The sequence below is a fragment of the Semicossyphus pulcher genome, unplaced genomic scaffold (assembly GCF_022749685.1).
Source record: "Semicossyphus pulcher isolate SPU_LCO1_2020_fin unplaced genomic scaffold, fSemPul1.0.p SCAF_6, whole genome shotgun sequence".
NCBI lineage: Eukaryota > Metazoa > Chordata > Actinopteri > Labriformes > Labridae > Semicossyphus > Semicossyphus pulcher.
The window spans coordinates 26,059,010-26,081,709 of record NW_027211737.1 but is presented as its reverse complement, the minus strand read 5'-3'; the positions used below and the strand labels follow the sequence as shown (position 1 = coordinate 26,081,709).

Here is a 22,700-nt window from a genome sequence, read left to right as displayed (position 1 = left end):
TTCGTCTGCTCGTCTGCAAAGGATAGAGGAGGCCTGTGTGCACGCAGGACACTCAATGAGAGAGAGAGGGAACAATCACAAATCTAAATCTGTGTCCAAACTTCCTGCCTTACACTCTCTGAGCTTAAAGCGTGTAACAGTGTCCGGATGCTCAAAACTTCTCTCCATACTTCTCGACCCAAACTTTGCACCAAAATCTGCAGCACAGCATATATTTTCCACCCACCGTAAGTCAAAGCTGTCATTGTCTCTGAGCTGCTCAGGCCATTGATCGGCCTTCACATTGGTTACCAGGTCACATGTTGAGTCAGTGTAGAGAAGATTAGCCAGAGCTGGCTTTGGTACTAATTAAATACTTAAACCCCCAGCAGTGAATGAGCACACAAACCTCCTGTTTTACCACAATGCATGAGTTTGTTTAAAATATGGAAGGTGTGTTAAGACAGAAAAACAGATGGTAGCAGGTGATTTACAACATGCTAATACAAATCAAGCAAGTTATAGTTCATGGATGAGTAAATATAAGTTATAAAGGGATGAAAAACACCAGAGTAATTAACAAAGCATGCATTTAAACACCTTAGTCACAGCTGTAGCTCCTGTGAGTATTAAAGTAGTATGAGACATACCGGCTTCATGTTGATTTTATATTGTTTAAAGTGGAATCCAGGGTTGATAGCACGATTGTAGATTTTTTAACTAATTCACTCTGATTCATTTTAACTGTCCCATGAACACTTAACTGTGAGACAAACACAAACGTCATAAAATAGCCTAAAAGACAGCCTGTTTGGAGTAAAAGTTTAATTTAGAGTATGTTTTTTTTTCTTCATCAGATTGAATTCGCGCGATATTAATATCCTAACAAACTTTAATTGTAATCTTATCTCGATACTTTGCAAACGTTTAAAAATATCCTTCAAAACCGGCCAAGAGAGCGTCATAAATCAGTTATTACGTATGTAAATTGAGCCTTTGAACACTTTATCTAAACTTGCACGAGATTGTGTCAATGTGATAAAAATTTGATAGACTGTGACCGGAAGTTTGAAGATTTTCCCTTCATAATAAAGGCTAAAATTAAAATGCTAATGGTTTTGATATTCGCTTTCATGATCTGCTTTTCGAAATTGCATCACTGTTTTACAAGTGCAATGTTTCCTATAAATTCGGCACGTTTAAGCTCCGTTTAAAATACATTTTTTCTTTATGATTAACCTTAATTCTTAGAAAATACAATATTTTGCATTACACGCTATTTTGGGTTAAAACAATTTACACAAATGATTTGTAAACATATTTTGAGGATAATATTATTGTATTAAGAGTTTGTAATCAAGGCTTAGAGTTTAGTTTATTGGATAATTGTATAACACAGAGGGTATTAGAACAGACAACTGATTCAGTCATTAAAAAATAATAATAAACGGATAAATTAAAATTGTGCTTCATTTAAGGTCTGTCTATATCCAACTTTGCTGTCAGATGATATGTAATTTTGTGCATTTCTTGGTCTGTAAAAATTATAATATAAATCATAACATCGCAAAATCTATTTCTTTCGATCTAATAATGCTTTTAACTTAAAAAAAAAAATCCTAAATAAAGAAATGTAATTTTTATTTCTCTATAAAGCCTATTGCCTCTAAATAAATAAAAAATCTTCTCTTCATTTATTTTGAAATCCTTCAGCGGAAGCGGTGTGATTGATAGCCGCAGCCTTCACAGCGGTGCCGCGTGCCTCCTCGGTGGTGGGATGAGAGAGGGACAGCAGCGGGGACTGACTGACTGGAGGAGGAGGTGGAGTCTGTCCCAGCCTGCATCTGGCCCGCTCCCCTCTCTGTCACCCCGGGCCAAACCCGCCCAGCTCCTCTCACTCACTCTCCGCCTGTTCGTTCTCCCGCACGGCACGGCTCGGCTCGGACACACGCAGCAGTCACTCACTCACACACACATCGAGGACGCGGAATGGAGACGGAAGGGAGCCAGAGCAGTCTGTCCAGCACGGACTCCCCTCACGACCCCTGGTAATGAAAAAACTTTTTTTCCCCTATTTCCTACCTCACACACACACACACCTCAGAAACAAACCTGGTATTCTGCGAGAGGAGACATACACACACACACACACACACACACACACACACACAGAGACGCATACACACACACCTCCACACAGAGAGCCTTCATGCAAAATCAGATACACTCTCAAACTCTGTCTGTACCTCCAAAGTTACACTTTCAAAACGTCTAAGCAAGTTTTTTTTTACAGTACATAAAGTATATTTATTAAACTCACATAATCCTCCTTTAATGAAAATGTACATTTGTTTATTATGCCTCTTTTTTTTCACAGCAAAATGTTCATAGGTGGACTCAGCTGGCAAACAACACAAGGTAAATCTATTTTCCACCTCTAGCTAACTCTCATAAAACGCCTCTATGTGTTGAATGTTATCTTATTTATAAAACTGTATCTCTTAATATTCCTGTTTGCTTACTTAGAAATTGTTTATTTGTTTTCACTTTTTTAAGTTTTAAATATGAATCCTGCTCCAGGATGAATGCAGCCATTCAGAACTACCATATGATGAATGAGTGATTCTTCAAGGCTCATTAAAAACGCCCAAATCAGATTACCACTCAGAAATAACGTGAGGGATTTAAGTTGGAATAATTATTATGATTATTAGGAATTATTGTGTGTAATTAAAGCAGTGATGAGAGCTCATTTTATGTATGTTTAATAGTAAAATGTATGGACTATGATGAGGGAAATCTCAGCAGAGCGTAAAAACAGAGTCTCTCTGTAACCAAACTCCATTTAAATTTTCTATAACAAGTTGTCATGTCCTGTTTCCCTCTTAAATCATCTATTAATGTGTCATCTCTCCTCGTTTCGCTTCCCAGAGGGTCTGAAGGAGTACTTCTGCAAGTACGGCGAGGTGAAGGAGTGTATGGTGATGCGAGATCCGGTTACTAAGCGCTCGAGGTGAGGGAGCTGCGAGGCCGGCTCCTCCGCCGGAGCTGAAAGTTTATCTGACCTCCGTGATTCCTCTCTGCTCATAACGTATCATTACATGTCAACATCAGTTTCTGTGTCATTAATACCCCCTCACTCTCTCTCTCCCCTCTTCCTCACTCTCTCCATGATGTCTGCAGAGGGTTTGGATTCGTCACCTTTGTTGATCAGGCCGGTGTGGATAAAGTTTTGGCCCAAACCAGGCACGAGTTGGACTCAAAAACAGTGAGTTCTCTGTATTTACTTCCCACCAGCGGCTAATCCCATTGCTCAGTGTTTGATTAGTGGATTTTCCGATAATCCGCTAGAGAGGTGTAACATTGCTACATTTTTAGTATGTTTGCGGAGTATCCACTATGCTGTTTTTTCCCCCACGAACCACGTCTGTGTGCCGCCACACATGAGATGTGAGCATTTTGCATGATTGAGTCAGGAGAGGACTCAAGAAAATGTTGCCCAGTGTCAATTTCCAAAGAAACGAGGGGAGGGGACAAGGGTGGCTCTCACTGCACATCTTTGATTTGGAAGAGCGAGACCAAAACTCTTTTTCTTTTCCCGTCCCAAGAGGCAGAAGTGACCCCCTTTTAGAGACAAAAAGTTCCTCAATGGAAGCAGTAAAAGCAACCTGAAACCTTTAAGGTGTGAAAGCAGCGACAAACAAACTCTGGAAGAGGAGCGCAGAGATTTCAGTGATGATGATGAAGCCAGCGTGACACGTTCAGCCTCTTTCACCTGCATGAATTCTAACTTGAAATGTTATTAATCGCCTGTGTTGCAGTGTGTGTGTGTGATTGTGTGTGTGTCTTTTTGTCAGTAATGAATGTGGGCCGGTCTGGGAACAATGTGGCCCGTTGGTCTCCATAGGGACACTGCCCCCGCCTCCCTCCTCGGTGGGAGTGGTGATGGCTGCGGGTTAGTCACTGTATTGAAATGAGGGGAGGCTATTTCTTCCTTTCCCCTTTTGTGCTCTGAGCAATGCACCTTCTCGAGTCTTTGGAGGATAAGTGGAGGTGCTGGAGAAGGAAATGGAGGAGGGAAAAAAAATGTCGGCGAAAGTTGCGAGGAAATGAGATTTCTTCTTTCTCTTATTATGAATCCAAAATTAGCAGCTGTGTGATCGAGGAGTCCAACTAAATTTAGGTTTTCTTGGTTTCCCCCAGCGCCCCGGCGTTAGTGTCACTTGCAGGCACGACAGCCATGACAAGTAGCAGCATCATGGTTGGACGCCACCAGCTCACCATGGGGTTTGTTTCCACAGTGACTCCCCCCCCTCAACAGTTGAAGAATGGCTCTGTCACAGAAAATAAAAGGAGGATAACAATGCACATCATTTACAATCACCTCTTGGTTACAAGAACACAAGGCGGCATAAACAGAGAGTGGAGGTCATGATACTGACAGTTTATCCTCTTGTTCCCTTTTCTGATCAGGAACTGATTAATATTATGTATCAAAGAGTTTTTCCTCTGAACTTTAAATCGGCCTTTTTTTGGCAGAAGTTTGGTTTGGTCAGTGGTGTCTTGTGGGGCCTTTGCAGCCTCAGAGAGTGTGTTTCTTGTCGTGGAGAGGGCTCAGTGATCATCCACAGGGGTTGGATGGTGAGTAGAGTAGAGGCCTTTTTTGCACCCTCCCCCCTCTCCCCCTCTCCCTCCCATGCAGACAGGTTATCCTGTTAGAGAGAAAAGTTCTCCAGTGGCAACAGAAAGAATGTGCCATGCTGTGACCGACTGAACCGCTCCGGCGCTGGAATTAACAGAGCTTTGCACAGCCGAGAGGCTAAAGAGCAAATACAGTGCTGCTGCGGAGGAATTTATTGGTACTTATTGTGCTGAAGGACAGATGCGTTCAGGTTTTGACCAGTATAGGAAAAGGCAGGTTTTACTGTGATTTATGTAACGGCTGCTGCCTTAGTCGCCCCTCTGGGTGCCCTCCCGGCTTCCTGCTATCTGTAAAGTCGGGGACGGCCGATGCAAACTGCACTTTTGTGGGACAAAGTTTCCATTCAACGGCAGCTCCAAGGTGCTCAGCGCAGAGTTTTACAACAAAGTCACACAGCTTCTGCAGAGCTGTGGCCCCCGTTAACCATTTCCATGCTGACCTCAGAGGAAGGTGGGGGAAGGATAACCCCATCTGTGATTAGTGTGGCTCTCCTGACTAATAGGATTGAAGTCAACAAGCTTGAGTTGTTCCTCAGAGATGTCGAGTGCGGCCCAATCGGCACGTTGCGTTAAGTGTGTTCCCGGCTCAGGCTGTGACAGGCAGCGCCGCTCGGCCAACTGTTGCGTAGTTGTGATGGAGTTGGTCAAAGGGGATTGCCCTGATTTCATAAACCTCTCTTGGTATTACCTTCAGCCTCTTCTTCCCTGTTACCTCCCTGTGGGTGCAGAGAGGTTAGGCCGGGAGCACCTTAAAAAACACACCACCTGTCCTTATAATATTTTTAAAGTTAAAGATCCCCTACAGACGTGCTTTATAACACTTTGAACGCTCTGATGCTAAGAGTAGGGATGCACGATATTGGATTTTTTGCCGATATACCAATATTTTCCATCCCTTTTTGCCGATTGCCAATTTCAATACTAATGTATTATGTTATACATGTTTTTTTCCACCTAACTGCAGAGAACATCAAGTCTACCCTGTAGTGGAAATGATATCATGCCTACTCTTATTGTAGTGGCCCACTGGCAGATGCAGAAATAACATAATACAGTGCTTTTTAAAATGTACACATTCACTGGGCGATATAAGAAATCAACTTACATGTACAAAATGCCATATTTATTTGTATGTAACATTTCCGCTGAAATAAAACTTAATAATCATACAACCTTAGACAGGCTTGGAGGATGCTCTCCCTGAGACAATCCTGACAATAGCCGCAACTAGGGCAAATTTTACCTCTTGCACAGAACAAATACATAAAATTAAATCAACCTTTCTGTCCGCTTCTTTGAAAATCTGCCATACCGCAGACATCTTGCACCCTTCTTCACGCTTGACAGAAGAGGCGTGGTGCATGCAGTGTGCGCGCACACTCACGCCGAGTTGATGTTGTCGCATTACGTCAAGCTTTCTAAGGGAGTCATCGAGCATTTAGGCATTATTAAAGTGTTGTTTTATCGGCAGAAAAAGGACATACCTGACGATGCCAAGTCATAATCTGCAAATACCGATAACGTGCCGATAATATCGTGCATCCCTAGCTAAGAGAAATACAAAAAATTAAAAGGAATGGGTGCTTCCTGGTTACAGTGTTAGTTTGAGGTGTTCTTTCAGTTGCGATACATGTAAAAACTCAATAGCTGTGAATATAAAGGCATTTTAATTTTTTAAAAGAGAGTGTTTTGGAGTTTTTGGTTTGATTTTAAAAACCTTGCCTGGAGAAATAATCGTGTCTGATAGTTTATTTTCACAAATTCGTTCAATCGCTTCATAAAAAAACCCTAAAATTCTTCTTCTCCCTCCTTGAAAAGTCCACAATCTATTAATTTTCACAGGTTTTTTGTTTGAAACCGCCAGACAGAAGTTTTTTCGTATTTCACTAAAAAAGAACTTCCACATCATGCTTTCACATAAATTCAGATTTTGGTAAGTACAAAGACACCTCCCGCCTCCTGCAGACGAATATAAAAACAGCCTTTTTAAATCAAACTCTGCACAGTGAGGCTGAAACGTCCAGAGAAAAGGAGGCCTTTGAATGCACCATCAAACCCATTTCATGAATACAGCCACTTTATCTGTTTAACGTCCACGTTTCCTCCCCTCGGATGCTGCTGTGTGCTGCCATGTGTTTGATTCTGTTTGTTTGTGTGTGTGTGTCTGTTTGTTTTTGAATGTGCACAGGAGTGTTGGACATCAGGAGGGTTGGTGACCGGAGGTGACTATCAGAGTAGTCTAGCCACCATAGAAACTAAACTAGTAGAGACTCTGCATCTGATCCTCCAGTCTTAGCCTCTAGTCTTCTCACTCTGCTCTCTAGAACAAGAGAAAAAGAAAAAAGAAACTTGCGGTGAACTTTTATTCGAGTAGAAACAACACCGTCAGCCTCGCTGTGGTAAACGCATGTGGTTTACCATAGAGGCGCTAGCTCTCTACTGTAGTTCAACTCTACCCTCTCATGGTTACGGACTAATCTTAGCGCTGTACTGTCTCACCATCTATTAGTGTAACTGCAGTACAGTGTGGAGTAGTCTAGTTGTTCTTTAGCTCTATTAGACCAGTTTAGACTAATATAGAGGTCTCAAATTACAATTTTACAGCCTGTCTATGATTGCATCCTCAAAGCATGGTGTGGTTCTCTCTCAAATCTTAACCTTGGCCTTCAGTTCGGACACATTATGTTTAAATTCTGATTCTGTTTTGTTCTAGTTTTAGAGTTAAGATTGACATTAAAGGAGTATTCTTGCTAATAGAAGCTAAGCCGATTCTTTTTCCTGGGTGTAAACATCAGGAGCAGCAGGGTAGAGGACGATCCGGATCAACCTTAAAGCGTACCGGATGACGTACGCTTCCTGTTGTTGGCATCACCTCCGCCTAAAGCCAAGGGAGGCAAAAACAAACAAACACAAACAAACAAAAAGTGGGTGGATCTGCTGTCGGTGTGGTTTGATTGACAGCTCCTTCTTCCCTCCTGTCCTGTCCTCCTCTCTCTGTCCTTCCTCCCCGACACACTTGTCCTCCCTTCTCCGGCTGTCCTCGTGGAGGTGAAGCGTGTTTGTGATTGTAGTGCCCGTGTGAGATTCCAGGAGATCACATGTCACACGCTGGTGACGAGAGAGAGGCAGGGGTCTGCCTGACATTCCCGGGCACTCCACCTGAGCACAGCTTCACGCACACACACAGGCACACTTACACATCCTTTTCATCCTGATGTTCATTGTGATCAAACTTAAGAGGGAGCGTCACAAATAGATTTACACTTAGTTATATTAAGACATGATGTTTAAAGGGTGTTTCCTGCATCTTTTCACCTGCATTATATTGCATTGTCACTACTCAAGCAGGTTGTTTTGTCCAGATTGGTTTTTAAGATTTCTGCATTCATATTAAGACAATTGAAATCAAATGTATCCATTTTTGGTGCTCACAGCATTTATTTAGACTATTTAGAAAGTTCAACAGCAGCATCCATCCATCCATTATCTATACCTCTTATCCTGTTCAGGGTCGCGGGGGGGATGGAGCCTATCCCAGCTGTCATTGGGCGAGAGGCAGGGTACACCCTGGACTTATCGCTAGTCAATCACAGGGCTGAAACATAAGCCCTTTTTACACTGAGGTTCCACCTCAGCACCGTAACGACGCTCGGCCATCATGCAGCCTTTGTTATTTTACATCGGACCAAGCAAAACGTGCGCGAGGTGTAAACAAACAGCGCATGCTTCACTGCGCTGTTCCGCCCTGCCGGCTCTGCTGTTTACACTGATGCTGTTTCGCCTCTGTTACTACCTCCGATACCGGCTCAGAGGCGGAACGACTTCGCCCCACCATTCCACCTCCATGCGTTTTACATAGAAGACGGAAAGTAAAAGAGTGATAATCCCGCTTTGAACTGGCAGTGTAAAAAGGGGCTATAGAGAAAGACAACCTTTCACATCTACGGGCGATTTTAGAGTTGTCAATGAACCTAACGAGCATGTCTTCAGACTTTAGAAGCAGGAGTACCCGGAGGGAACCCACACATGAGGTGACGGCGCTAACCACTGCACCACCGTGCAGCACGGTTAAAGGGTCGTATCCTGCAAAATATCGACACAAACATCCTACATACATTCACCCGTATGTTTAAGTAGTATTTGTAGTATTTTTGCCTCCATATTAAGATAAAAGAGGTCAAAAATATGAATTTTTGGTGCTCACATCTATTTAGACTATTTAGAAAGTTATTGGCAGCTTGTCTTTCTAAAAACCTTGCTCTCTTGGATAAATGAAAGACCTTACATTGAGCACTTTTAATTTGACTACTTTCCACCAAATAAACAGTTCCAATGACTAATGACTCATCCTCAGTAAGAACCACATCGTTTATTGGAAGAAGTAAGAACAAAAACTTGTTTTTTTGTGTGTAATTTCGATGAACTGACCCTTATAATGGAAATAATTTATTCATTATTATCTGTTGGACATCAGATTTATTCTCCTAATATCTACCGCGACATTGCTACATGCACAGGTTGGCATCACATCAACATACGACAGCACCAAGGACATAAGAAGGACCTGGTCTACTCTCTTGATTAGGTTATAATAAGAAAAGTTTACCATCTTTTTTCACTTTCTGTACGTTCTGTACATGATAAAGCTTAAAAACACAGTTCAACATAAGTGCGTCGCTTTGATTTAAACACTGCTCGGCCCGGAGGAGGAGAACATGTTTATATTCCACCTTCATTTGCGTGTCGTTAAAGAGTGAAATCTGAGGGTGTGATGTCACAGAGGGGGAAGTGAACAGGTTGCTTCTTCATCCGTCATGACACCACACTAACCGTCCGCTCTCTGTTTCTGTCCTCTCTCCTGTAGATCGACCCAAAGGTTGCGTTCCCTCGCCGCGCTCAGCCCAAGGTGAGTCAAACCGTCTCCTCGCAGGTTACTGTGTGTGTTTCAGTCTCTCATCGGGGCTAATGCCTCGTAATCTGATGAACACGATCAGCGCTGACATCCCTGAACTGTTACGTGATCGTGTGTTAACAAAAACCCTCACAACTTTAGGGACACTGGCTATTGTTAAGCTTGTAAAAACACGTGTATTGTGTTTCAGGTACGCTCTGTGCTGATCTTAGCCACTTTGCTTCTTCCATTAACAAACAGTATGATAAGAAAAGGAAAGGATAGTTTAATTGAGGCTGCAGGAATACTGGGATCGAGCACGGAGAGATTCATGTGTAGCTTTGAAACTTTACCTTTACACAACAGATTTGCAGAAACAGCAGCATCACAGGTTATTACATTGGTTCCCTCAGTGGCCAAATTGCAAGTGCAATATCAGAAGTGTTTACAAGGATAAAATGATTAAATAAACTCACATAAATTCCTTTAAAAGTTTGATTTTTGAATGTAATGTTCATGCAGAATATCGTCCCATAATGCAATGCACAGTGGAAAAGAAAAGAGTGCAACATATCTGGATAGAAAAAGAGGTGGCTGCAGACAAGTGATGAAAAGTGATTTATTGGGGAAAAGTGTTATAAATTAAATAGTGTTTTAATGTCACACTTTTCTTATAGCTTGTATTCTCTCCTGTTTGTACAAAACAGGTACTTTGTGCATCTCAGGCACTCGTCCAGTGTTAATAATGGCTGTAAATCCGATTCCTCACTAAATTCTTAGGAACTTGTATCTATTCGTGGTCGACTTCAATTCACAAAGCCAAGTTTAGATGATGCTTAAAAGTAAAATATCACTGATGATACACTAAAGCCGTTAAAGAAAACATTGCTCTTAGATGCTGCCTGCGTTGACCTTCGTGTGATTGAGCAAGCTCTTTTATCGCTTGTCACAAAAAGCTCAAAAGAAATGGGAAATGATGCAAAATAAACACAAGTGCAGGAAATAGTTTTTGCAGGAAATAGTGCTTTTTATCCGTAGACCTCGTGTGCAAACATCATGAATCAGAAGAAGGTAACATTAAGACACAAGAGATGTCATGTTAGTCTGGCTTCATCGCTAAAAATACTAAGTGAAAGTCCTTTACCCTCACCAGACTGTTTGATACTAGATCTCTACAAAGCCAATTACATAAAAATATATAATTATGGTTGGTTAGTTAAAACATTTTGTGTAATCTGAGCCACACGTTAAGTTTAAGATAAGATAAGATAGACTTTATTGATCCCCATTGGAGGAAATTAACTTGTTACAACAGCTCAAAGTAAAGGACAGGGTCAAACAAGTGATGGATTAAAAAAAGACAATAAAATACAATAATAATATTAATAATAAATATAAACACTATGTTTAAAGATACATAACTTTGCTGTAGAAACATTTTAATGTAATTCATCAAATCAATTCATTTTTAACTCCATAAAAACATTCTTTTGATTCTGTGAGCAGTTTCTGTAAAATGCCTGTAAAAATATAGAAAAGAAAAGTTTATTTTGTATCAAAACATATAAAAACAAATCGACAATAAGCTCAAAGTTTTCATGCTCCTTCTGCAAAGCTTTTCTTCTGCTGCTCCTCTAACGAGAAGATAATGACTGTTTAACTTGTGATTTTTGTGGCAGTGGTGAGAAAAGTAACCATCAGTTTTGTTCCTAAAATATATGATTTAAACTGTTTTTAGGTCACGTTTTTCTGTAGTGAAGTAACTGTAACAGTGACACTAAAAGTGCAGCATCAGTAAAACTGAACATTGTAGTGTGACTGTGTTTTTGACTACATTTAACACTAATAATACTTAGTTTTATTTCAAACTTTTAAAGTAGAAGAGGGACCCTTGATTTGATGTAATTATTGTAACATTTCTCTCTTTTTTAAAACATTTTCTTTAAGATATGTCCTTTAATTTAAAATGTTCAACAGAGAGGTGGTAATGAAATGTGCTCATCAGTGTCTCTCCTCCTCGTACAGCTGGTGACTCGAACCAAGAAGATCTTTGTGGGAGGCCTGTCAGTGAACACAACCATCGAGGACGTCAAACAGTACTTCGACCAGTTCGGGAAGGTCAGTGATGTTTAGGAGCAGTGCTGAAGTTTGATGAATGTCGCGCTGTGGTGTATATTTACGTGTTGCAGAGATATATTGCTCAGAGTTGAAATACTTTGTCAGTTAAACTGGGGTCACATAAGTTGTGGAAAGTGCAGAAACAAATCAACAGCTCAGAAAGCCGTCGTACCACGTCCCAGCCGACTCTGATTCACCACCAATTCTCTGAGAAAAACTTCACTTGGAGTCGAGCGAGCGCCTGGAATTGAAGGGGTTACTGCGAGGAGGAGGAGGAGGAGGGCGAGAAAAGGAGGGAGAGAAAACGCTCGGAGAGGGGAAGGAAGGGAAAAATAACGAGGCTGAGAGGCTTCGAAGCAGCAGGCGAAGTTAGCGGAGAGAGAGATAGAGAGAGAGGGGGGAGAAAAGTTTTGTAGTGAGTGTGTGGTGATGGTGAGGAAGGAGGAGGGATTATCAGAATCTGAATTAATCTGATGTAACAGCTGCTCCTACCCACAACCCCCTCCTGCCCCGTTACCGTGGTGACCTGGCTTGCCCATTGTCCCCAAGTAATTCTGCGGGTAAGGGGGTTTTGTCCTGAAGGAGGAGGGATGAGGTGGTGTTTTCGGGGGTGTTAGCAGGAGTGTGTGTTGGGTGGGGGTCAACTCAGGAGTTCACTAACAAAAAAATATGAGTTGATTAAAGCTGAAAAACCTGAAAACTTCTCGCTCAGAGTTCATTTTTTAGACGCTTTTGTTGTGTTTTTTTAATATTTCTGCTTAAAGTAGTTTTATTTTGAAAGGCGTGCGGCGGGGAATAGATGATGGGCTGACAAAGGCACCGACAGCAGAGGGGGGGGGGCCTGATTGAGAGAGGGTTTGCGGAGGCGTAAGAGAGGGAACTGGGGCAAAGATGGGGTGTGTGTTGGGGGGTTTACGAGGGCCATTATGCCTCTGCACAAAGCTGGGCAAATATTTTGTTAGTTTGCTCAGAACTTATCTGCATAATGGAAGTTTCTGGCTTGTTCACGCCCCTGAATGTGTCTTCTTATGTGAAACCGACTTTAATAATATGTGTGATTAAACTTTCATGTGAGTTTTGGTTGATTTTATCCTGAAACAAACATAAAAAACAAACTTTTTCAGCTCATTTCAGGTGGAAAACCTGCAACTCAAGGCCTCTAAACTTTTCAAAGTCAAAACACCCAAAGACTCAGATTCAGCCGCTGCGTTTCCGACTTCGTGGCACTTTATTTTTTCCGAGCCAAAGCTTTGGCCTCGAGCTTCCCTCGCGCTCCCTCCTCAATCATAACGTCGAGATGAATTTTGCGGAGAGAGATATCGAGGGATGGACGGTGAAATGTGGGCTCCAGCCATCCATGGAAGTTCCTGATTAGACTGCCTCACTGGACCTTTTGTGTCCCATCCTGGTGAGGACAAAGGAGCGCGGAGAGGGATGGGCAGGGGATAACAGGGAAGATGAGAGGTGGAGAAAAACGGGGATAAGAGGGAATATTGTGCGGCAGTGCGCCATTCAAACGTCCAGTGTTTGAAATATCGAGCAATGATGTGCAATTAACTCAGTTTGTTGTTTTTAAACAAAAACTGCGGGGCGTTGTTGTGATGTCTTGGTTGCAGCCTACATAGCGAGTTTTTATCGTGTCAGCTCAAAGTCAGATCTCCAGCATGCATCAAAAAGTGTTTGAATAGCGCTCCGTCTTCTTGGCCCTTCCTCTCTCTTAAAATTTTAGCAATCTGAGGGTTTTATTCTGCTCGACCATTTCTATAAAAGCTAAAAGTTAAATAAATAAATTGTGTGAGTGATCGAGATTCGAACATGTGTCAGGCGTTGAGCAAATGTCTGTGAGGAAGCAGCGACTTGAGAGGCATCAGAGTAACAGGTCCTCTTTCACACTGACACTCCTCCCTCACCTTTGACCTTTCTGTAGGCCAACTGCCCTTGGGGGTCCACACACACACACACACACACACACACTCACACTCTGTCCCAGTGCTGAGTGTGTGTGAGTATGTGACTATGACAAATTGTTCAGTGGCCCAAATCCAGCAAACTTATTATAGACTGAGGGGACAGATTCATTTACCAAATGTTTATCTGGACGTCTGTGAGTATAAACATGTCAGGGGAGAAAAACAGCAGAGAGAGACGACAACTTTGACAGAAGAAACTCTGTGTATGTGTGTGTGTGTGTGTGTTTGTGGAAAAGACACCTGTGTCTCTGCTTATAAAGGGAGGCCGGGCCGGAGGGAGAGGTCAAAGGGAGAAGAGGAGGAGGAATTATGGCTGACTGTGCCAACAAACAAAGCCTCCAGGCCTCTTTGTTCTCCCTCTCCTTTTGTCTCTTCTTTCTCCTCCCTTTCCACTTTGACCCAATCTTTTTTTCTTCTTCCAGGACTCTCTGTGCTCTCTCTCTTTCACCATATCTCCACCTGTCGCTAGTCCTCTCGCTATCAGCTCTCCCCTCTCATCGAGTCTCCACCTGCCCACAGGATTCACCTTTCTGCCTGTGACCGGCTGAAGAGTTTCTCTCTTTGTCTCGCCGGCTCTCTCCCACTATTCATAAAGCATATTTGATGTTGGCTCGAGCTCCTTTTTTTCTACAGACTTTTTGTGCTGTTGCCTCGGGAATGTCAAACTTTAGAGGCGGCGGATTATGGGCTGTCTGTGAGAGGGATTGTGACCGGGCAGAAACTTTTCATGCCACCCATTCTGTCTGTTAGCCTCGCACACACCGCCATGGCCCGTCGTACAGTATATCCCCACATTTTCCTGTCTTTTGCCCCCTCGGCCTCTTCTTTGTAACCTGTCGCTCGTCTCCCCTCCCTCTTCCCCCTCCTCTCTGTCCATCTGTTGCTGAGCCTCCCTGCAGAACTTGAGAAGGGCTGAGGTCAGGCAATATGCCGCGTGGCGAGAGGGAGAGGGAGAGAGAGAGGGAGAGACGGCTGAAAAAACTGTGTTGTTTGTGTCCCCGCAGGTCGACGATGCCATGCTCATGTTCGACAAGACCACCAACAGACACAGAGGTGAGACAGACTGACCCTTCTCCGTGCCCGTTCTTTCCCTACATCTCTCTGTCGATTCACTCCTCTTCCTCCACTCCTTCCACTGTATCTATCGATCCTCCTCCACCCCCCAGCGATTCTCCTTCCTGTGGGCTGATCTGGAGGAGACGAACGGGGCTAGTCTAATTAGCCAGTCCGTTAATCTGGATCAGGATAAAGCCTCCTTAAGCACCTCCTCCCCACCCTGGGACTGATCGATTATGACAGCCTACCAGCTTTGCCTGGGCCTTCTGGCCTTCAGGAAGGGAGGGAAGAAAGGATGAGTGCAGAATAGCAACGTTGAAAGGGGGGAAGGGGGGCAAATGTGTTAAGCGGCTATTACAGTGCTGATTACTGGAGACTATTAGCTATTCTGCTGCAGAGAGAGGCCTACTGTCTACATGCACCATACTGCGTGCAAGTTCCACTCTCACAAACTTGTCCCCACCAGGGTTTGGCTTTGTGACGTTTGAGAACGAGGATGTGGTGGAGAAAGTGTGCGAGATCCACTTCCACGAGATCAACAACAAGATGGTGAGCCGCTCGACGTAAAAACAACTCTCTGCTACCACCACATTTTATATAAACTACACATACTGATATGTCTTGCATCTGGGAACAGGTGGAGTGCAAGAAAGCTCAGCCCAAGGAGGTGATGTCCCCCACGGGCTCAGCCAGGGGGCGCTCTCGTGTGATGCCCTATGGAATGGACGCCTTCATGCTGGGCATTGGTATGCTGGGTAAGGTTTTATCGATCAGAACAGGAAGGATGTGGCTGCACGAGTTAACCTGGGTGTAACTGTTACAGCACTAAAGCCACAGCTGTCTTAAAGGTCACACGATGCTTCATGGGGAGAGGATGACCACCACACCAAAACTACTGTATGTTCACATCTTAATCAGCACTCTAGGACTTTATTATTACAATTATATCCACGATTATATTTTTATTGATTTTAACAACAACTTAACTGCAACACAATTATAGTTATAAATCATACAGGTACACCAAAGAATATATGATGCACAAACAAAATAAAAACTCCAGTACAGCTGGAGATATAACGAGAACATCCATACACATAATCTGTCCCCAAGCCTGACAAAAAATATATAATAATATATATAATAAGGAAAGAGAAGAAGAATTAGGTTGAGGAACATATGACAATGATACATGTCAGTTTAAGTTCAACTTATATTGATTTAAATGCTTAAGTAAAAACCAATGATACATTTGGACACTGCAAAGGGCTCCAACCACTTTGGCGATGCGCGAGCCAGCTCTAAGCGTCGTTGTAATTTCTGTAAACTCGGTGACTATGCAGATTCAGGGATATTTAATGAGGGAGAAGGAGGAGATGCCTTGGAAGCATTTTTACAAGGTAATTAAACGTATTTTAGAAAAGGAACAGACACAATTTATTATTTCAAGCAGAGCATTTTATATGTCTTAAAACATGACTGGAGCTGCTCTTTCAACCTCATACCTACAGTTTGTAATATGTGTTTCTGTTAAGAAATTCTTGATCTCGAGCCCAAAATATGATGACCCTGATGACATAACTCTGACATCACTGGGGCTATTTTTTTTGTACTGCACAATGGTCTCACCTGTAGCTGAGTAGTACTGGCCGTGAAGGGTAAACCAAACCAAACCAAACTCAGGTGTAAAATCAGTGGAATCGCCCTTTAACAGTATTTTCTACAGTCGGGCCAACTCATTAACACATTTCAGTTGTTCTCACAGGAGTCAGGAGCTGCTCGTTATACTGTAGCTAATCTAACCACACTGATGCTACCACCTACTGTTCAGTCTGAGAACTACACCTTTTTATTCAGAGTGTAAGAGTTTTGATTAAAGTGGAGATTAGGGGCACAAACCACCGCACAAGGTAAATCCAAATATATCTTAAATAATTAGTTTCCATCGTGCGCTGCGTCTAACAGACAACATTATTGTTACCCGTTTGAACGTTGCTCTGCCGTCAGCTCTCCAGGTGTCAGGTTGAATACAAAGAAAATCTCTGTGTAATGTGCACGGCTCAGAGTGAAACAGAAAACAAAGACAGTAAGCTGCTCAGTCCTGTCATTGTGGGGAAATCCAGACCACAGGTGTAGAATATCACCCACCTGCATGTCACAGCCTGTACCAAGCTTAACTGCTAGGGGGCAGCACAACCACACTCCTGTTACTCTCTTTGTGTCAAGTGTTTCCTTAGGTTACCTCACTTATTCACTGAGCCTCTCTGCACTTTATTATCACCTTTCACAGGTTATCCAGGTTTCCAGACTGCCACCTACACCAGTCGGAGCTACGCTGGCATCACTCCTGGATACACCTACCAGTTCCCTGGTAATCACAGCACACTCTCTGCCCCTGATACACCCTGAACTTTAACTAAGGAATGAATACACAGCCATGTCTAGTTAGCAGGTGTACGCTTTCAAGTGTTAATTGTTTTAGATGTGTGGTCAACAATTGAGAGTATTAAGAGTTCGGCTCATAGGTCACCTGTAATGTAGTGAAAGCACAGACACTTCAATTATCCTTGTGTCCCTTTTATATTGTACCGATGACTGTATACAAAAATGGATGATATGTCTCCATCTACTCTCCATGTACAAAAGTGAAGCCAAAACACACACCGAGGCGGTTACTGCCATCTTGTGCTAGTGATGTTTTTGGAGCCAGAGACTGCACAGTTGAAATCGGCAGGTGGAGCCACAGTAACAATGTCCCACCCCTTTTGCTACCCAAAACACACATTTAACTTACCGGAAAAAACAGCAGAACAGCTTCCTGTGTTGGTCTGAAGCAGATGTTAACAGATATGGAAACTTCAATGACTGTAGTGATTGTTTTAGTTACGTCTCCTCTCACCGTTCCTCCTCTACTCTGCTAATCTGGAACAGATCGACTGCAGGAGCCGTATTGGTCAACAGAGCTGTCAATCATCATTTTTACACCATCAAATAACTAATAATCCAAAAAATTAACACTTGGACATAAATCATCATGATAAGAACTAACTATAATGACAGAAACCATGTTTGAAAAAAATGTATTTGATGTGTATTTTGATTTCATAGTTTGAGTCATGTCCCATCTGTTTACATCGACATGGAGGGCTTTATGACCTATACTGCAGCCAGTTAGCAGGGGGCGATAGAGAGGGCTTGGCTTCACTTTTAGTGAGCTGTAATGTCGTCCATCTTTTTATATAGTCTATGTATTATACAAATTAAAATATAGGCTACATTTAGTTCCTGAAAGAAAAGACAGCCGATGAAAATTAGCCATGTAGCTGTCTCTGGGAGAGTCAATGACTTACTATTGTCCCTTTTTAACAAGCAAACACAATCAGATACAGAAAGTATGCAAAACAATTTGATATGACAATTTGTGCTTCATCTAAAGTGAAAAAATGTTAAATGACCTACCCTAAACTCTTTTACACAATTACGATGTAAAACACATATTCTTACATGCTACCATGGATCACTATGCTCGCACCTTTGCGGAGCTATTTCTAACACAGCGCTGCCTTTAGCTAAATGCTAACTACAGCATTCTAACATGCTAACATGCTGATAGTGACCATTATTTATTAATAATTAACCAATATTTAGTTCATCATTTTTAGCTTGTTAGCATTGTAACATTTGCCAATTAGAACTGAACAGGAAGTAAGGGACGTTCATGGTCGAGGTTGAAAGGGTACAAAATATCTACTGAACAGGTAATGAGATGTTTCAGTCTGGACTGCAGGTAGAAATGAAGTGTAGCTTATTTAAAGAGGATGATTTTGGTGTCTGTGCTTTCGTGTATAAATAGACACACTGTCACAAATACAAACATGTTTCCATAGAAGCACGTGAAACACTGTGAGTGTAAATGGCTGCTTGTAAATATCAGGGAGTGGATTTGTATCTGCTTAGTGTGTGTGTGTGTGTGTGTGTGTGTGTGTGTGTGTGTGTGTGTGTGTGTGTGTGTGTGTGTGTGTGTGTGTGTGTGTGTGTGTGCGTCTGTGTGTGCGCGTGCATGGGAGTATGTTAGCTTTGCAGCATATTTAACTAGAATGTATGAAGCTAATCTGGCAGTTAATTCCAACACTAGATGTTTGACGATCGATACACACTCTTGAATTGAAGTTATCAGACTGTATGACATAATTGTATCATTTGCTGTATTTTCTTGCTCTTCTATAATGATTTTAACACACCTTTATGGACTTAAAACTCTTCCATCCTTCCTCAAACCTTGTGTATTATAATATGTGCTCTCCGTACCTCCTGTCCTCACCTCTGAGGTGCTTCCCTCCCCGTGTGTGTGTGCTGACGGTGGTGGTGTGTGTCTCACAGCACTCTGATGTTTCTGTTTTAGAGTTCCACTTAGAGAGGACTCCCCTTCTGACTTCACCCCACCCCCCTGAGCTCACAGGTCAGTCAGTCCCTCCTCTGGACTTTACAAGCAGCATGTTGTCAGTCTGCTACACGACACGTTAGCATCAGTATCTCTCTTTGGTTTGCATGTTTGTGTTTGTCGGTCCTCCTCGGTCTCCACCTGAAGGCAGGATTGCTGACAGTAATGATGAAGGTTAAACTGTTAAGTTTAAAGACTCCCTCCAGTGACCTCTAGTCTTAACCTGTTTTTATATATCATCAGCAGAAGTACTTCTTATAACAGCTTTTACTTTTACTTCACTGAACTCATAAAGATGGATTGACTTGTTCCAAAAGTTCCTGAGTTCACTGGAGAGAGTCTTTAAGTCATGTTATTAGATAATTGTAAGTGTTTGCACATCAGGACCTTTAACCTTTTCTTCTTTGTACCTTTAGCCATTCCTCTCACAGCGTATGGACCAATGGCTGCAGCAGCGGCAGCAGCAGCCGTAGTTAGAGGTAAGACTATTGGAAAGCATGGTTAACTTGAAATTCGAGTTGGATAATTATTTAGATTTAGTCCATTTTCACCAGTAGCTATGTAGCAACTTAATGCGCTGCAGTCTTATCTATTTACCTGCTCTGGTATGTTCACCAACTGGTTAATAAACACTTGAAAATGAACCAGAACACTAAAGTTGAAGGACATACAGCCAAAACAATTAGCTAAAAGATGCTAAAACGCTAATGGGTGCTGCAGAATCGGGTGATATGTCTCTGTGGGTTTGTCAAAACAAGTGACACCTCATTGGAGCCATTATCATTATCCAGAAATGTTGATTCAGACCCTTTTGAAAGGGGGATTTATATGTTTAAGGTTTTGTTATTAATAAAAACTTGATCATTTGGGGCGCTAGTTTAGCTCAATTGGTGGAGCAGGCGCCCCATGCACAGAGGCTACAGTCCTCGATCATGTTTGAGTCCTGGTCTGCCGATCATTTGGTGCATGTCATCCCCACTCTCTCCTCCCCTCCCTCTCTCATGTCCTGGCTCTCTTCAGCTGTCCTATCAAATAAAGGCAAAAAACGTTATAATTTCATTTTTCTTTCAGGCTCCACCCCGTCTCGCTCAGCTGGATTTTTAGGTACGAGCAGCCCGGGCCCGATGGCCGACCTTTATGGAACAGCCAGTCAGGAATCGGCTGTCAGCAGTTACCTCAGCGCTGCGAGCCCCGCCCCGAGCACCGGATTCAGCCATAGTTTGGGGGTAAGAAAACCTCTTTATTCATCACATATTTTAGAATAGCTCTTGTCTTTGAGCCTTATCATGATTTAAAGCTGTAGCTGTAGTAAGAGGCACAAGGGTACCCCTTACTTATGTAACTCCTTGCTGCTTCCCCTTTTGATTATATTTATGTTAATTATTATTATTTACAGATTCTACATAAAAATGCAGACCAGATTTTGGTATCGGAAGTGTTCTTGTTTCTGTTTGTGGTGCGTTTGTAGTCAGAGTAGTATTGACCATTTACATATAAGCAGGCTTTGGTTGCATGCAGGAAAAACAATCCGTGTGGAGAGCAAAAGGGGCGGTCCCACTGGCGGTCATTTGATGACGATCTAGCTTCTTATTAATCTCTATAAACACTTATTTGTTTGCAAGTGCAGCTAACAATCCGTCCTTAGACGTCGCATTTCTACTCCAACAACGTTCATATGATGTATTTCAGCATCGTTGCACTCCTCACATTTGCAGTATTGTCTTACATTGGCTTATATTAGTTTAATATTTAATGTTAAGTGCACATAGAGAGCAAAGTTAAGCCGGAGTCAAATTCATTGTATGTGTACATACCTGGCCAATATATACAAAGCTGATTCGGATTCTGATCTGATTCTCGCGTCTCAAGTTAGTAGTCGGACTGTAAACAATGGCAGCGGCCCCGGAAAAGGAAGTCTCGGCATGATGTCCTTTATCTCTAACCGCTAGCTGCACCAGCAGCAGCGAAAAGTTGTCCGTCACTCCCAGAGGCTATATCGTCGTCAGATGATAACCAAAGGGTTACATTTGCCATGTTGTTCCATTTTCCTTGGTGTTTACAGTTTTTATGTGAAGCTATGCTAATCTACGTAGCCTTATATTTAACCATCTATCTATTAACAATCTTCTCTTCTACTGTAACTCTCCGCAAATATTTGTTGTATGAATACAATTTCCACCACAGCCAGGCTAATAAAGCCATGGATTTCTATTTTTTCATCTTAACATTTGGACGCTTTATTGAATCAATTATCTGTGTGTTTCTCAGCCGGGTGCTGTCGTGACTCAGAGTTTGTGCAGTTATTCTTTCATCTAAACCCAGCAGGAGCTCAGTTCACTGATTAGCATCTTTAACCTGTTTAAAGAAATAATGAGTGAAAAGCTGAAATTCAGGCCGAGAACAAATAGTGACCATGAGACTTGCTTGCTCCCACAGGGCCCTTTGATCGCCACGGCCTTCACTAACGGCTACCACTGAGAGAGTAAGTCACCTCCTCTTCTTTTACACCTATAAAGATATGTGAGTGTTTTATTTTAACCTGTGAGTAATCCTGGTGTCTCTTGTGCGTCAGTGCAGAGCTGCAGACTGAGAGCTGGAAGGAGTTGAAGCTGCTTTGGAGCTGATCTGGCCCGTCTCGGTCCAGCCCACCTCTCCTGCCGGGGCAGCTGAACCTTCACCCCCTCCACCCTGGTGTCAGCCCGAAACCCGCCCACCCTACTGACGCCTCACTAAACTCCACCTCCTGAGGAAAAAGAAGAAAATTGTCATAAAAGGAGCGAAATCGTATCACTACACATAATAGCAACACACACACACACACACGCTGTATTTTTAGTCTTTTTTCTGTTATGTTTCACTTTGCTGTTTTTTTGTGATGGCTGCGTTGTTTCTTTACCTGTTTGGATGTTTTGTCGAGTGATTTGACCTCTGAGGAGACGAACCTCCCGCTGTTTGAAGGTCAGGAGCTGTAATTTGTACTGGAAAAACTGTATATTTGTCACTAGTTCATACTGAATTTTAACAAAACATTTGTGATTAATACTATTTCTTGAAAATGTGTCACAAAGTGTATATCTTGGTAGGCTTTTTTAACAAAGACTTGTTACACTAATATTGGTCATTAGTCACAGTTACATAGTAGGCCTACATGAGCTGTACAATTCTGTAAGATATTGTAAATATGACTCTGGTTTCTGGGGGGGCGGGGCTAAGTTTTGTGTGTGGGAGGCTTTGAAAAATGGTACAACTGACTCTTTCATCAAATCATTAGTGTTTGAAAGTTTAATGTATCATAGCTTCACATGGAGGTCAAGAAAATTTGTTGGATGTCAGACCAGCTGTACACTGTATTCATCTCCAGGCTTTTATTGATGTGTCATTTCATTTCATTGAGCAGGCGGGAGGCTGAGGCCTGGAAAACACTTTATTTTGGGGATATTTTGGGTGTGAAAAAAAAACATGCTGTTTTCTTACTTTGTCATATTGTTGTTTTAACTGTGATTTTCAATATGTGATGATTGTTTGTGAAGGAAAATGAAGGACT

At 42.4% G+C, this 22,700-nt stretch overlaps 1 protein-coding gene across 2 annotated transcripts; it reads left to right on the top strand.

Annotated features, from left to right (window-relative positions):
• The first annotated feature begins 1,899 nt into the window (after positions 1–1,899).
• Positions 1,900–22,603, top strand: msi1b (musashi RNA binding protein 1b). Of its 2 annotated transcripts, none has more exons than XM_069682580.1 (15): positions 1,900–2,027; positions 2,357–2,397; positions 2,911–2,992; positions 3,163–3,247; positions 9,545–9,586; positions 11,597–11,689; positions 14,664–14,712; positions 15,182–15,264; positions 15,353–15,470; positions 17,006–17,086; positions 19,118–19,174; positions 19,573–19,635; positions 20,228–20,382; positions 21,593–21,638; positions 21,734–22,603. In XM_069682580.1, exons 1-14 carry the CDS (start codon positions 1,969–1,971, stop codon positions 21,632–21,634), a joined length of 1,050 nt encoding a protein of 349 aa, XP_069538681.1. In that variant the 5' UTR covers positions 1,900–1,968; the 3' UTR covers positions 21,635–21,638; positions 21,734–22,603. The 2 variants fall into 2 exon arrangements, with proteins under 2 accessions (XP_069538681.1, XP_069538680.1); XM_069682579.1 differs by having other exon boundaries at positions 21,729–22,603.
• Positions 22,604–22,700: the final 97 nt, after the last annotated feature.